This window comes from Podarcis raffonei, chromosome 13, assembly GCF_027172205.1.
Source record: "Podarcis raffonei isolate rPodRaf1 chromosome 13, rPodRaf1.pri, whole genome shotgun sequence".
NCBI classification, from domain to species: Eukaryota; Metazoa; Chordata; class Lepidosauria; order Squamata; family Lacertidae; genus Podarcis; species Podarcis raffonei.
The window spans coordinates 10112603-10127500 of record NC_070614.1 but is presented as its reverse complement, the minus strand read 5'-3'; the positions used below and the strand labels follow the sequence as shown (position 1 = coordinate 10127500).

The following is a 14898-nucleotide window of genomic DNA, read 5'->3' as shown; positions in this document are numbered from 1 at the left end:
TCGGCAAGCATGGCCGGGAACCTCCCTCTTTGGCCACTCAGCTGCTTTGGTTTTCGTCATTGAACTGAGGATCGTCGCTACCCCTCTCTTTTCTGCTTTTCTGTTTGCTCGTTCTCCCCAAAGCTGCGCCACTACACAGAGCTGAAATCACTCTCGGGACCACGGTCTAGGTTGCTTTTGCTCTTGGAAACGCTGGGTTCTCTTGTCGGCGAGTGTCTGGAGAGAACACGCAATCTTAGCCTTTTGTTTTGCCGGAGCTTAGCTCGAGCCGGATTGCAGAGAGGATCGGCGCGCGCGCCAGAGGGGAGAAACTGCTCTTCGTAACTCCAGCTGGTTACACACTGCGGTTGCGGGGCTGTGGAGCGCGCAAACTGCCACCCCTTTGCATAGCTGTCAAGCGTCCCTTATTTGGAGGGACAGTCCCTTATCCCAGCGCCATGCCCCGCTGCTGTCCCTTATTGATGGATGTCCCTTAAATTCCCCGGGTTTCAAAGGAAGCAGCTCCTCTCCCTCCCTCCCTGCCGGCCAGGGAGGAGGGAGGCTCCAAGTGTGTTGCTTGGCTGCCCGGCACGCCCCCCCTCCAGCCTCCTCTCGCGCCCTTCCGCCGCCATCCTCCTCACGGCTGCCCAACTGAGCGTCTCTGTCTGGGACCTCCCCTCTGCCCATCGCTGCCGCTCCCACTAGGCCGTAGTGTGGCTACGCCGCCGAAGGACCCGGATGAGATGGGCAGCCTGGCATGGCCTATGAATTGATGAGGAGCCTTGAGAGGAGAGCGAGGGCAACCATAGAGAAAGCAGTTCAGAGAGGAGGAAGAGGAGGAGGCGGAGGCGCGGGCAGGTGTTCCAAGGGCTACACGGGAAGGACCGCAAGCGCTTCTCCCATAGATTTGTAGCGGTAGACTAGCATAGATGGTCTGATCTGTGGGTTTACTTTGGGTGCTATTTCCCCCCCCCTCCTCCCGTCCCACCTGATGGAATTGAGAGCTGCAGATGGAGCACGAGAGAAAAGATACAGAACTGCAGCAGCATCTTCGTAGCTTGGACTTCGTTTTGCGCGAAAAGTGGTTGCTGCTTGTAGTTATTTAATTGCAGTGTTTCATCGGCTGGTGTCTTGAGCAGCAACCTCTGGAAACAAAGGGCTAAAAACCGGCGCTGCTCTCCAAAATTATTTCGTCCCTTTTAACTTTGTATTTCAGCTGGGTGACTAAAATCCCTTATTTTGGCTGCTGGTCCCTTATTTTCAAATCTGTAAGTTGACAGCTATGCCTTTGTTTTTCCCTTGGGCCCGAAAGAAGCAGCTCACAGCATGGGGCCGAGAGCCGCCAAATCGCTGCGCATGGACCATCCTAGATTGTCGGTAACGTAGCCGGGCTGTTGGGTGTTGCTGTCGAAGGGGTCCTCAGCAGATAGCGGAGAGCGGGTCGTATAGTCTGTATTCAGCCAGTAGAGGGTTCCTTGCCTTGCCCCCCCCTTTCCTGAAATTCACTCAGCACGCGGCTCTCAACCCCCACCCCACCCATAGCTGTCAACTTACAGATTTGAAAATAAGGGACCAGCAGCCTCGAAAATAAGGGATCAGCAGCCAAAATAAGGGATCAACAATTACTTTGATAAAATACATATTTTGTTGTGTGCAAATGGCTTTAGATACCTATTAGGTCCATAAATTACCATATAGCATATATTCAACATAAAAAAAACAGCAACAATTTGTTGTTGACAAAGCACAGCTGGACATAGAAAGGGCCCCAATACCTTCAGTAGCTTATTTAAGGGACATCATCAATTAGGGACAGCAGCGGGACATGGCACTGGGATAAGGGACTGTCCCGCCAAATAAGGGACGCTTGACAGCTATGACCCCACGTGCATCTGTTATCACGGCTGGGGTGGCCGGTAGATGTTTTGGTGCTTGGCCCCTTCCCTGATACTCGCCTCACAAGGGGGCTTCCTTTTCCTTGTTTAAACTGGTTATTAGGACTAGGGTGCCTGAGGGAGCAGTTTGTAGTGGCTTTTCGGATTCGCATTGGTATGGGTATTGTTATGTAGATGTATGGGGGGGGAGTGCCATCACCTCCCCCGGATATTGAAGGGTAGTCCGGTAAAGGATTCCGGGGGGCGTGGCCCCGTCCGAAGCCTATGGAGGCCAGGGCCTAAAGCACGCCCCCGAGCGGTGACCCCGGGGAGTGCCTAGTTGATGTGCATCAGTGGGGCTCCCCCTGCTGGTGTTAACCCTTCCCGGGGTTTGCCTTCAGGCAAACAGGCTGAAGCCAGATAGTCGATAGAACCAATGCCTAAGCCAATACTGCTCATCACCTGTAACCAATAAAGTTGTGGCCAAATTTTAGCCCATTAACCTAAAATAACGGTGTACTGTGTCTTTATTCCTACTGGTGGGAGGCAGGAGTTCACCACGCAAAGGTTCTTGCTGTTATCATTGTGTCTTGCCTCGTGGGAACGCACCTACACTTCAGTGCTGTTTATGTGGCCTGGCCTGGCCTGGCCGGCACATGCACTGTACATGAGGGAGAGGGGAATTAACCTCATGTGCACTGAGGTTTTTTTTTTGGGGGGGTATTTTTAAAGAAACTGTTCTTCTGGAATCTCTGGCTGAGTTACAGAAAGCCTCAGAGACATCAACCTCTGCCAAGATACTAAGCAAGCAGCCCATTATTATTATTATTATTATTATTATTATTATTATTATTATTATTATTTTATTTTATTTTATCATTTATACCCCACCCATCTGGCCAGGTAGCCCACAATAAAAAGGATTTTATATACAGTGGTACCTCGGGTTACATACACTTCAGGTTACATACGCTTCAGGTTACAGACTCGGCTAACCCAAAAATAGTACCTCGGGTTAAGAACTTTGCTTCAGGATGAGAACAGAAATCGTGTTCCGGTGGCGCAGCGGCAGCAGGAGGCGCCATTAGCTAAAGTGGTGCTTCAGGTTAAGAACAGTTTCAGGTTAAGAATGGATCTCCGGAACGAATTAGGTACTTAACCCGAGGTACCACTGTATAAAAAAAACCCCAGTCCTCATGCATTTACAATCCGGGAAAATAGCCCTCATAATCAGTTACTGCTACTACTATGACTGTTATTATTATTTTTAAAAGAATGAGGAAGCTGTATTTCAATCCAGCAATTAAATAGGTTTTTCCAGGGTCAGGGCTGAGGACAGTTTGTTCTGGAAGGAAACGAGCAATTTCCCGAAGCAATTAATTCAGAACCTGCCAGTGCAACGAGCCTCAAGCAGGAACTGGTTTAGATAACATCCAACACACCCATAGGCTTTTTTTCTTTTCTTTTTAAAATAAAAGCACAAGCAAATTACTTACAACTGTTAACAAAAGTCAAAAGCTCTCCTGTCTTCCTGAAGGGGCTGCTTTGGTTGCTTGTCCTTACCATCACCAGTGCCTCACCTCTCCAAAAGTGATGCCAATTAGTTTCCAGGCCCGATGCAAAGTGCTGCTTTTGACCTATAAATGGCTAAGGACTGCAATACAGTGGTACCTCGGGTTGCAGATGCTTCAGGTTACAGACGCTTCAAGTTACAGACTCTGTTAACCCAGAAATATTACCTCGGGATAAGAACTTTACCTCAGGATGAGAACAGAAATTGTGCTCTGGCGGCGTGGCGGCAGCGGGAGTCCCCATTAGCTAAAGTGGTACCTCAGGTTAAGAAGAGTTTCACATTAAGAACGGATCTCCAGAATGAATTAAGTTCTTAACCTGAGGTACCACTGTACCTCCAGGACTGCCTCTCTCCATAGGAACCTACCTGGACCCTGAGATCATCATCTGAGGCTCTTCTTCATGTGCCTCCTCCATGAGACGTCCGGAGGGTGGCAACGCAAGGAGGCACCTTTTCCGCAGTGGCTCCTTGTTTGTGTTCTCCCCAGAAAGGCTCACCTGGTGCCTTCATTATAACACCTTTAGGTGCCAGGCAAAAACGGTCCTCTTCATCTAGGCCTTTGGATGAGTAACATCCGAAACTGTTTTAAATGTGTTTCAGGAGAGGGGATAATTGAATTGTTTTTGCTCTTTATTATTATGTGGGTTTTTTTGTTTCTTATATTGTCTTTTATATTGACTTATTGGTTTTCCCAGTAGTGATGTATGGAAGTGAGAGCTGGACCATAAAGAAGGCTGATGGCCGAAGAATTGATGCTTTTGAATTATGGTGCTGGAGAAGACTCTTGAGAGTCCCATGGACTGTAAGAAGATCAAACCTATCCATTCTGAAGGAAATCAGCCCTGAGTGCTCACTGGAAGGACAGATTCTGAAGCTGAGGCTCCAATACTTTGGCCATCTCATGAGAAGACTCCCTGGAAAAGACCCGATGTCGGGAAAGATGGAGGGCACAAGGAGAAGGGGACGCCAGAGGACAAGATGGTTGGACAGTGTTCTCAAAGCTGCTAACATGAGTTTGACCAAACTGCGGGAGGCAGTGGAAGACAGGAGTGCCTGGCGTGCTCTGGTCCATGGGGTCACGAAGAGTTGGACACGACTAAACAACAACATTGTATTTTTATATATTGTGAACTGCCCTGAGATCTACGAATGAAGGGTGGTACACAAATTTAAATAACAACAACAACCAATACCAGGCTGAAGGTCTACCAGGCTTGTGTGTTGAGCATGCTGCTTTATGGAAGTGAGTCATGGGCAACTGTGGCCTAAACCACTGAGCCTCTTGGGGTTGCGGATCAGAAGGTTGGTGGTTCGAATCCCCGCAACGGGGTGAGCTCTGTCCCAGCTCCTGCCAACCTAGCGATTCAAAAGCATGCCAGTGCAAGTAGATAAATAGGTACCACTCCGGCAGGAAGGTAAACGGCGTTTCCGTGCGCTCTGGTTTCCGTCACAGTGTCCTGTTGCGCCAGAAGTGGTTTAGTCCTGCTGGCCACGTGACCCAGAAAGCTGTCTGTGGACAAACGTCAGCTCCTTCAGCCTGAAAGCGAGATGAGCGCTGCAACCCAGCTAAAAAAGCCAATGCAATTCTGGGCTGCATCAATAGGAGTATAGCATCTAGATCAAGGGAAGTAATAGTGCCACTGTATTCTGCTCTGGTCAGACCTCACCTGGAGTACTGTGTCCAGTTCTGGGCACCACAGTTCAAGGACACTGACAAACTGGAACGTGTCCAGAGGAGGGCAACCAAAATGGTCAAAGGTCTGGAAACGATGCCTTATGAGGAACGGCTAAGGAGCTGGGCATGTTTAGCCTGGAGAAGAGGAGGTTAAGGGGTGATATGATAGCCATGTTCAAATATATAAAAGGATGTCATATAGAGGAGGGAGAAAGGTTGTTTTCTGCTGCTCCAGAGAAGCGGACACGGAGCAATGGATCCAAACTACAAGAAAGAAGATTCCACCTAAAGATTAGGAAGAACTTCCTGACAGTAAGAGCTGTTCGACAGTGGAATTTGCTGCCAAGGAGTGTGGTGGAGTCTCCTTCTTTGGAGGTCTTTCAGCAGAGGCTTGACAACCATATGTCAGGAGTGCTCTGATGGTGTTTCCTGCTTGGCAGGGGGTTGGACTCGATGGCCCTTGTGGTCTCTTCCAACTCTGTGAACCCGATATTCGCCTTTGACTAGACTTAAAGGTCCAGGGATCCTTTATCTTTTTACCCTCGCCAGGAGTACAAATGCACTGCATCAGGAAGATTTTGGGCAGGTCAGGATTCCAAACAAAGATGTGCTCTCCCAAGCCCACATTCCCAGTATGTTTGCACTTTTATCTCAGCACTTTCACCTCAGTTTTACCTTTGCACTGGTCATGTGCATGGAATGCAAGCTGCCAACACAGTTCTAGTTTACAGGTTTTCTATCCTGCGGCAGCAAAGCCTATTTTTCTTTTGCCCTTTTTCTCAGCTCAGCAAACTCAAACCAGCACCAGATTTAGGGTGGTGCGGGCGGTTCCCTCGTACAGGGCACCAAGCCAAGGAAGAGCAATAATAATAATAATAATAATAATAATAATAATAATAATAATAATATCTCTATTTATATGGGGTACCTACAGAGATCCATATTACCGAAGTCCACCCCTGCTCACACAACCCATTTTTGCACCAGTTCATTCACATTAAATCATGTATTAAAAAACTGCTCCCTTTGCTGGATCCTCTTGTCAACCTGCACCCTCCCTTTAACAGAGTTTGCAAAACACAAGGGACTTTCATCAACCTGTTCATTGTCACCCTGATCTGTTTCATAGCTGTCAACGTTTCCCTTTTTTAAAGGGAATTTCCCTTATTCTGAATAGGATTCCTCGCAAGAAAAGGGAGAAGTTGAGAGCTATGATCTGTTTCCAAAATGTTTCCGGGACGCTTGGCTATTGATCCAGCATTCGTTCTGATTTGCTTTGTTACGGCTAAAATCTGGGTGCGGGGCTACTCTGCCACCCAGCTCATCGGACTAAGTCCGTGGGTCCCTGCGGAAGAAAATGAGCTCAGCCGGAGACAGGAGCAAGATGCGGAGATCCAAGGTTTATTGCGCAACAGGTTCAAGGCGAGATTGAACAGCGAGAAAGGGGTGACATGAACTTTTGAAACTCCCCCCATGTCCCAGAATACAGTGCAAAATACATCCCAGTTACATCATGAATACATTAAGGAGAGGTTGGGTTACACCGGATTAACATATGGAGGAGGGAGGGGGGAATATGCAGAGCTGGAGATATGTGCAGATAAGCGCTTCCTGAGTGCAGGTGATGGGAAGACAATGGTCCATGTATGCATAGTCTGCCACCTGGCATTGCCCGGAGGAAAGGCTTGGCAGAGCACCTTACTTGAGGGCTTATGGAGGACAGGGGAGGTGTCATAGAGTCCTAGAGAAATTGAGCAAATTGGCACTTTTATTTTCTATGGATTTTATAGATTTTAGTCCCTTTTGACATTGACAATTGGGAATAAATGGATATATTGTAGCGAAGAAGAAGGTGAAGAAGACATGCCCCCCCTTTCCGTAACAGCTTCCTGGGAGGTTACATGACATCGCGTCAAGCAGCTGTTACCCCACCGCTTCCAATGCATTCCCCCATCACTAAAAGCCCAGTTTGGGAAGGAAGCGTATTTGTTGTGTAAGTGCGCTAATCAGCTTCCGTTGTCTAACTCCAGTTTGCTGGTATGCGATTGGATTCCCCCCTCGACCCCCCGAAAATAGCAACGGTCTGGAAGTGCCCTTGATCATTAATGGGTGCTGCCACGAATAAAGTAAATGAAACACATTTGCAATCATTTAGATTTTAATCATTGCTCCACTACACGGAGCATTCGTAAAGTGCCAACAGTGTGCAGGTGATGTATAGGAACACAGACAAGACATTGGGACGCCTCGAATACCAGTTCACGTGTTCAGAATCTGACCTGACACGATCCTCCCCTGCGACTGTGCAGCCTAGGAACTGAAAAATTGGAAAAGTGGTATAATACCGACAAAAACAGAGTGGCTTGCCAAATTATTGGAGTATTACAATATGTCCAAAACAATGGGAGAAATCGGAAGGATCTCAAAAGAGAAGGTGGACAAGGACTGGAAGGTGTTTAAAGGATATTTGCAAATTCATATTGAAAAATCAGAACTCCTATTAGAATAAACAAGTTCCGTTATATTTTGCGCCTATGGAGGCATTTCAAACAAAATTCTATCGGTGTTTATTGGGGATCCCCCCCTGTGTATCTAATATAGCTGTCCGCTTAGAAGTTGGACAACCACCCGTCAATGCGCGGTTGTGGATTCTAAAGATACACTACTGGTTAAAACTTATTTTCCCCCCAGCTGGTTTGGCTCCTTTAACACTCTTAGACACCTTTCATTCTACCTGGAAAGCTTCCCTGTTTGAAAAGATAAGAAGCTTGGGCTTCTCCCCGCAGATCTTGATAGCGGCAGGATATGAGAGAGCCAGAAGTCAAGTGCTTCAACGCATTAGGGACATAGAGCTGCAATGTCATATGGGCAAAATGGATAAATATGCCACTATTAGAGACTTTGGGAGAGGGTTCTCACCCGCAAATTATCTGGCTGACTTACAAATACCTAAGTACAGACACTCCTTTACCCTGGCCAGATTTAACGTTTTGCCCTCTGCCCTGCTGCTAGGCAGATATGAGGGCAAACCATATGAGTCACGTGTTTGCCCATGTGGCTCATCGGAAGTGGAAACAAGTTTGCATGTATTGCTGCACTGTAGTTACTATGAGGATCTACGCCTGACCCTTATTGCCCCAGTTCTACAAAAGCTTAAAAATGAACCAGAACTCCAACGTATGAGAGCCTTGGTAGAAGATAAGGTTCCTGAAATTACGATCGATGTTGCCAAATTCTGTGTAGCCGCTATTAGGCGCAGGAAACAAGAGCTTTCCAATGCCAATATGCAGGCGAAGGCAAATACTTAATTTTATTTATGCTGTCTAATTTTAAATTGCTGTTATGGCCTAATCTGTATTGAAATTGTCCTTTGTTCTTTCCAATGTTATGCTTTGCTGACTAGCTGTACGAGTTAATCTGGTCTGTGACCGTTTAATAAAATTTGATTTGAAAAAAAACAAAACAAAAAAAACAGAGTGGCTTGCCAAATTATTGGAGTATTACAATATGTCCAAAACAATGGGAGAAATCGGAAGGATCTCAAAAGAGAAGGTAGACAAGGACTGGAAGGTGTTTAAAGGATATTTGCAAATTCATATTGAAAAATCAGAACTCCTATTAGAATAAACAAGTTCCGTTATAAATACTGAAATACCAAATAATATGTATAACAGAAAATGAAGTAGAAAGTTGGTTTAATAGTGTGTGAAGGAAAGTAATAGAAATGGAAAGAAATTGCATTTGAGTAGATTGGAAGTCTAACACGGGGTGGGGTGAGGGGTGAGGGGCAGTGGTGGGAAAAGGATTGAATATGGGTATGTTATGAATATTTTTAAGGACTGTATGAAATGTATGTTTGTTTGTATATCCGTAATATGTATGTATAAATGTATTAATGTTGAATTATTTCAATTTAAAAAGAAAGAAAGAATTGAACTATGGGACTGCCTGTTTGGAGACATCCCCACACTGACATCTTCCTGCCTGACCCTCTTGTGTTTGCTTTTTGTCACTGTGGTAAGTGGAGGTGTTGTTGATGTTGTTGTTATATTTAATTCTATCCCACTTTCCCCCCTGAGAGGAGCTCAAGGCGGCTTACAGGTGGGGTAATAATTTAAAAGCAAGTAAATTCACCTTGCCAACAAAGGTCCGTATAGTAAAAGCTATGGTCCATGGGGTCACGAAGAGTCGGACACGACTAAACAACAACATGGTTTTCCCAGGAGTGATGTATGGAAGTGAGAGCTGGACCATAAAGAAGGCTGATGGCCGAAGAACTGATGCTTTTGAATTATGGTGCTGGTGGAGACTCTTGAGAGTCCCATGGACTGCAAGAAGATCAAACCTATCCATTCTGAAGGAAATCAGCCCTGAGTGCTCACTGGAAGGACAGATCCTGAAGCTGAGGCGCCAATACTGTGGCCACCTCATGAGAAGAGAAGACTCCCTGGAAAAGACCCTGATGTTGGGAAAGATGGAGGGCACAAGGAGAAGGGGACGGCAGAGGACGAGATGGTTGGACAGTGTTCTCGAAGCTACCAGCATGAGTTTCACCAAACTGCGGGAGGCAGTGGAAGACAGGAGTGCCTGGTGTGCTCTGGTTCATGGGGTCACAAAGAGTCGGACACAACTAAACGACTAAACAACAACACAACAAAACATGTTGGGCAGTGTGTATGGAGGTCCTGGCCTGCCCAGATGACAAGACCTCTCAGCCTCACTGATACGGTCCAAAGGAAAGCAGAACAAGACGTTTGGCATCAACTTGGCTGCAGGAGTTGCCAGAAGGAGGCGTACAAGGAGCCATCCAACTGTCTTAGGGACTCCAGGTTTGTACAGGCTTCACTCCTTAGCCTTTGCTTCTCCCTAGGATATCTTGCAAGGCAGTGGAGGTTTAGAATCAGTTTCTCCCTTCTCTTATATGGGCTACCTTCCAGGTTGACAAGCCACATCTGCCCGCCACTTCCCTGTACAGTACGTGCAGAAACTGCCTTGTGGACAGTCGGATCCACTATCGATCTCGTCCGCTCAATCTGCTGGAGCCTGTCTTCGCATGCAAGGGAAGGGCGTGTGTATGTTTTGTTAGAACATACAGATAATTACAATAAAAAACATCATTGTGTCAGCCCTTTCCTCACAAACAGTCACTTCCCAACAGCACTGTTGGAGTAAGAAAGTCTTCATTAGCCAGTGGAAGGACAACAAGGAGCGTAGCTGTCAACTGTCCCTTATTTGGCGGGAAAGTCCCTTATCCCAGCGCTGTGTCCCACTGCTGTCCCTTATTGATGATGTCCCTTAGATTTCCCGGGTTTCAAAGGAAGCAGCTCCTCTCCTTCCCTCCCTCCTGGCCAGGGAGGTGGGAGACTCCAACTGTGTTGCTTGGCTGCGTTGCTCACCCAATAAGGAGCCTAAGAACGACTGGGGGGTGGAGCTTGCATGCCTTGTGCCGATCAAATCGGCCGTGTTTCATGGGGACTCACCTTTGCTCAGCACTTCCCAGCGGAGAGGTGACGGTGGTTTTCCTTGCTGCATCCTCTTTGCCGGGTTGCTGCGCTGTGGGAACCACCACTTGAGGCTTCATTTGGCTGCTGGCTGGGCTTTCTCAGCCTTTGGCTGGGAGGGGCTCAGAAGTTGAACATACCTGTGCTTGGAAAATCCCTTATTTTGGCTGCTGATCCCTTATTTTCGAGGCTGCTGGTCCCTTATTTTCAAATCTGTAAGCTGACAGCTATGCAAGGAGAGAGCAAGTCTTAAGTTCTGTATGGAGGGAGTTTCAAAGTCTGGGAGCAGTCATCAAAAAACAACAACAACCAGTTTCCAAGATCCCTATTCCCTGTTCTGTCTTCTGACTGACCAAGAGCACCTTTGTCATGTCCGGATTAAGTTTCCGTTTGTTCACCTTCCTCTGGTCCACTACTGATGACAGATTCTGCTCCAGAACTGAGACAAGCTTCCTTGGATTTAGGCGGAAAGGAGAAACAGAGCTGGGTGTCTTCATCATACTGACGATACCAAGCCCCGAACCTCTCTCCCAGGAAGGAATGTAGACAACTGTAATATAGCCTGGCTATTAGCGTTGGGCTTTCAGGGTCCTTGATGTAATTCAGTCGAATTTCCAGGATGTGTTCCAGGATGGGATCAACAATTGGTCAGTGTTGTTGGTTTTTGGAACTGCAACTGCAAAGAGAAAAGGTCAGATACTCTATGAGCTCCACAAAAGATTTGGGGTTCATTTGACACCCAAAGAAATCAGCAATTGCAAATGTGCACTTTAAGATTTCGGTGAAATGTTATAAAGCCCTATAAAAGTAATGTATCCACAAAATCTTTTTTAGATCTGATTAATCACCTTTCCTGTAGCTAGTTAACTGGGTTACTGTTTGCATGTAAACTCCACAACAACATCACTCCTCTGATTTAAACAGCAACAACAGCCTTAGTATCTAAAGAAGTGTGCATACACACGAAAGCTTATACCCAGAACCAACTTAGTTGGTCTCTAAGGTGCTGCTGGACAATTTTTTAATTTATTTTGACAGCCTTAGTGGTGAGTGACAGCACTGTTGTCCAGATAAAGATGTTGGGAACTGTAGTCCAATAACATGTGGAGATATCTGTTGGCTACCTCTGGCTCATACAATGTTGGAGGAGGGCATGCCTGGCTGGCTGCAATCCTAAATAGGAACACTCTCGTTAGCGAGAGCGCAACTTTCTGTTGTAAGACCTGTTTGCCTTTTTGCAAGTTAAACAGTCGTACTTTGGATCTCAAACACCTTGGTTCCCGAACAAATTGGCTCCCGAATGATCGAAACCCGGAAGTGAGTGTTCTGGTTTTCAAAAGATTTTCAGAAGCTGAATGTCTGACGTGGCTTCTGATTGGCTGCAGGAGCTTCCTGCAGCCAATGGGAAGCTGTGCTTTGGTTTCCGAACGTTTTGGAAGTTGAACGGACTTCTGGAATGGATTCCATTTGACTTCCAAGATACGACTGTATTTTGGAGCTGTTTAAGTTCCAGTTTTCACTACTTGGTCTCTTTTGTTTTGGTTGGGGAGATCATAATGACTGCAGCTCCCTCCAGTGGCTTCGGTAGGTTACTGCCCTGTACTGATTCTGGGGCAATTTTCTAAAAGGGCCTTTGCGTGTGTTCTTCAGTGTTCTTCAGACAAAGACAGATGGGGAAATGTGTGCAGGGAGACTGCAATAAAGTTTGCTGCTTTCACCTCTGAGTGCCTGAGGCTGCATTTGCACGACACTGGTCTCATCCAAAAAGTAATAGCTCTTTGCAGATTGATCGTGCATTACCCCGCAGTGTGGCCATTTGTAAAGCGTGTTCTCCTTCATGGAGAGCACGTGTTGCGGTGGGGGCCGCCAGGACACTCCAAAGTTGGGGGCGGGCTAATTGATCGTTGGCCACTGATGCGATTGGGGCTTCCCTTGTTGTTGGGACGAAGTTAATGTTGCCATTTGTTGATTGACAGCCAGAAATGCTAAAAGTCCTTGCACGAGGGTAGGGCTTCCTCTTTTCGACCGTGCATCGGATTGCCTGCCCCCCCCCTGCTAGAATTAGGGTTGTTCGCTTTGACCTTGCTATGCCTGTCATGGGGTCGTCTGTTCTTGGGGCAGGGGCCCGGTAGGAATTTTGTCCATCTGGCTGATTGGCTGGGGCCATTTGGTTTTTGCCTACCGCGTAGCAAATCGTCACAACTTGTAAGGTTGCGGTTAGGCATTGGTTTATGGTTTGGTTGGTTGAGGTGCAGTGGTTGAGTGCCTGCACTTGGTAGGTTGAGTGCCTGCCCCTCTAATGCTGCTGCTGCAAGGGATTCCGTTAAAGGAATCAGGGGCTAACTATTGCTTGTCCACTCTGTCAAGGGCCATAGCAATGAGCTCCTGGTTGCATTTGGGGTGAGGGCAGGTTCCCTGCTCCGTCGCTACCCCCCCAAGTGTATTCCCCTATTCTGACTTTCGCATCGTGCGGAATGTCAGTCTGTCCCCCATGGTGGGGGGGCAGATAGTCGCAACCAATGCCTAAGCAACCACTCACAAATTTGTATTTTAATAAAGTTGTGGCCAAAATGATTCCAAAATCTTAAACAAAAAATTCTGTGTGATGTGTGAGTTATTGGGGTGGCCCTGGGGACCTCGACACGCAAACAGATGAAAACAGATCTAGTCGGTCCCAGCAATGGGCGTGTATCTACACTTGCCACATGGGCGTAGGCAGGGGGGCAGCTGCCCCCCTCTAAATCTAATTGGCCAATTGCGTCTGTTCTGCTCCCCCTAAAATAAATCCTGGCTACGCCCATGACCTGCCCAATGACATTTTGGGTGGGTGCATTGCAATAGCATAATCACTGCTTCCTGCTTCATTTACCTGAGGCACGTGCAAAGGGGAGAAAGCATGGATTACCGAAGCAAGGGGAAGGTTTTCCAATGTATATCAAGTAAGCTCACACACCCTGGTGGGCAGCAGGCTCTAGAATCAAGCTATACAGATTCTAAGTTGAGGATCAGCACTAACAATTCTGGATACAGGAAAATGACATTTTTGGTGTGTGCTACAAATGGGCTGGGACGTGGGTGGCACTGTGGGTTAAACCACAGAGCCTAGGACTTGCTGATCAGAAGGTCGGCGGGTCGAATCCCCGCGACGGGGTGAGCTCCCGTTGCTTGGTCCCTGCTCCTTCCAACCTGGCAGATCGAAAGCACGTCAAAGTGCAGGTAGATAAATAGGTACCGCTCTGGTGGGAAGGTAAACGGCGTTTCCGTGCGCTGCTCTGGTTCGCCAGAAGCGGCTTAGTCATGCTGGCCACATGACCCGGAAGCTGTACACCGGCTCCCCTGGCCAATAAAGCGAGATGAGCACCGCAACCCCAGAGTCGGTCACGACTGGACCTAATGGTCAGGGGTCCCTTTACCTTTACTTTACAAATGGGCTTGTGTGTGTACAGCGCCTGGTAATGATGAAGCTGCAAAGCTCATTCTGGCAGCTCCCACATGTTCCCTTGCAGGTCTCCATCTGCCCCCCCTTCCTGATTTACCATATCTGCATCAGTTGCTGGTCCCTGAGGATGAGAAGTGAGAAGCTTTGCAAGAGAGCTGGTTGTACTCACCTGTGTCGTCGTATCAACCGAGTCCAGAGAGACCTGGAAACTCCTGTTTCTGTCTTGGCTTTCTGAGGAGGAAAGGGCCACAGAACAGCCAAAATGAATGATTGGCCTTAACAGAGAGCCTGTTTTCTCCATTGCAAAGCCTTCCTTGAGGGCATACCTTCCCGACTGCAGTTCTTTTCATTGCAGCAGAGTATTAAGACTCCTGTGCGCTTCAAAGAACAACAAAGGGAAGGGGGGGATGTTGCTGAGAGCAGCAATGGGATGTGGGGAGAGAAGAAAGCTACATACAAACCAAGAAAACACACACACACACACACACACACACACACACACACACATGTCCTGATTTGCTCCTGGTCTACACAGCCCTTGCAGCAGTGCCCTCCTCCTTGCTTTTTGCAAAGCAAGACATTTGCTTTCCTGGAAGCCATCCAAACTCCTGGGCCGGCTCTAGTCAGCCCTGTGCACAGATTGGCCCTTGACCCTGCCACTCAGTTGCTCCGTAAAGTGTCACACACACACACACAGAGTTTGTGGAATGGCTGTAGTCTGCCTGGATTCCAGGAACACTTCCATAATATGGCGGAGAGTGGGTGCCTGCTTGTGGTTACTCCACTAGAGACCGACGTGTTCTGCACAGGTATAGATTCATGGCCTTGTTTTATTCCAGTGCAATATGTGGCACTGC

The 14898-nt window shown here is 47.5% G+C and overlaps 2 protein-coding genes across 5 annotated transcripts in view; one reads left to right on the top strand and one right to left on the bottom strand.

Annotated features, from left to right (window-relative positions):
• Positions 1 to 14898, top strand: part of EZH1 (enhancer of zeste 1 polycomb repressive complex 2 subunit) — a 258699-nt gene that overhangs the window by 70188 nt on the left and 173613 nt on the right. The gene's annotated exons all lie outside the window — the stretch shown is intronic.
• The window catches only part of LOC128400291 (mucin-2-like), a gene marked incomplete at its 5' end in the record, with an annotated part of 37112 nt that continues 32937 nt past the window's right edge, over positions 10724 to 14898 (bottom strand). The window contains 2 exons of the mRNA XM_053362446.1: positions 10724 to 11278; positions 14211 to 14272. Of these exons, the coding sequence (XP_053218421.1) occupies positions 11240 to 11278; positions 14211 to 14272 (101 nt within the window). The remainder of the gene's footprint in view (positions 11279 to 14210; positions 14273 to 14898) is intronic.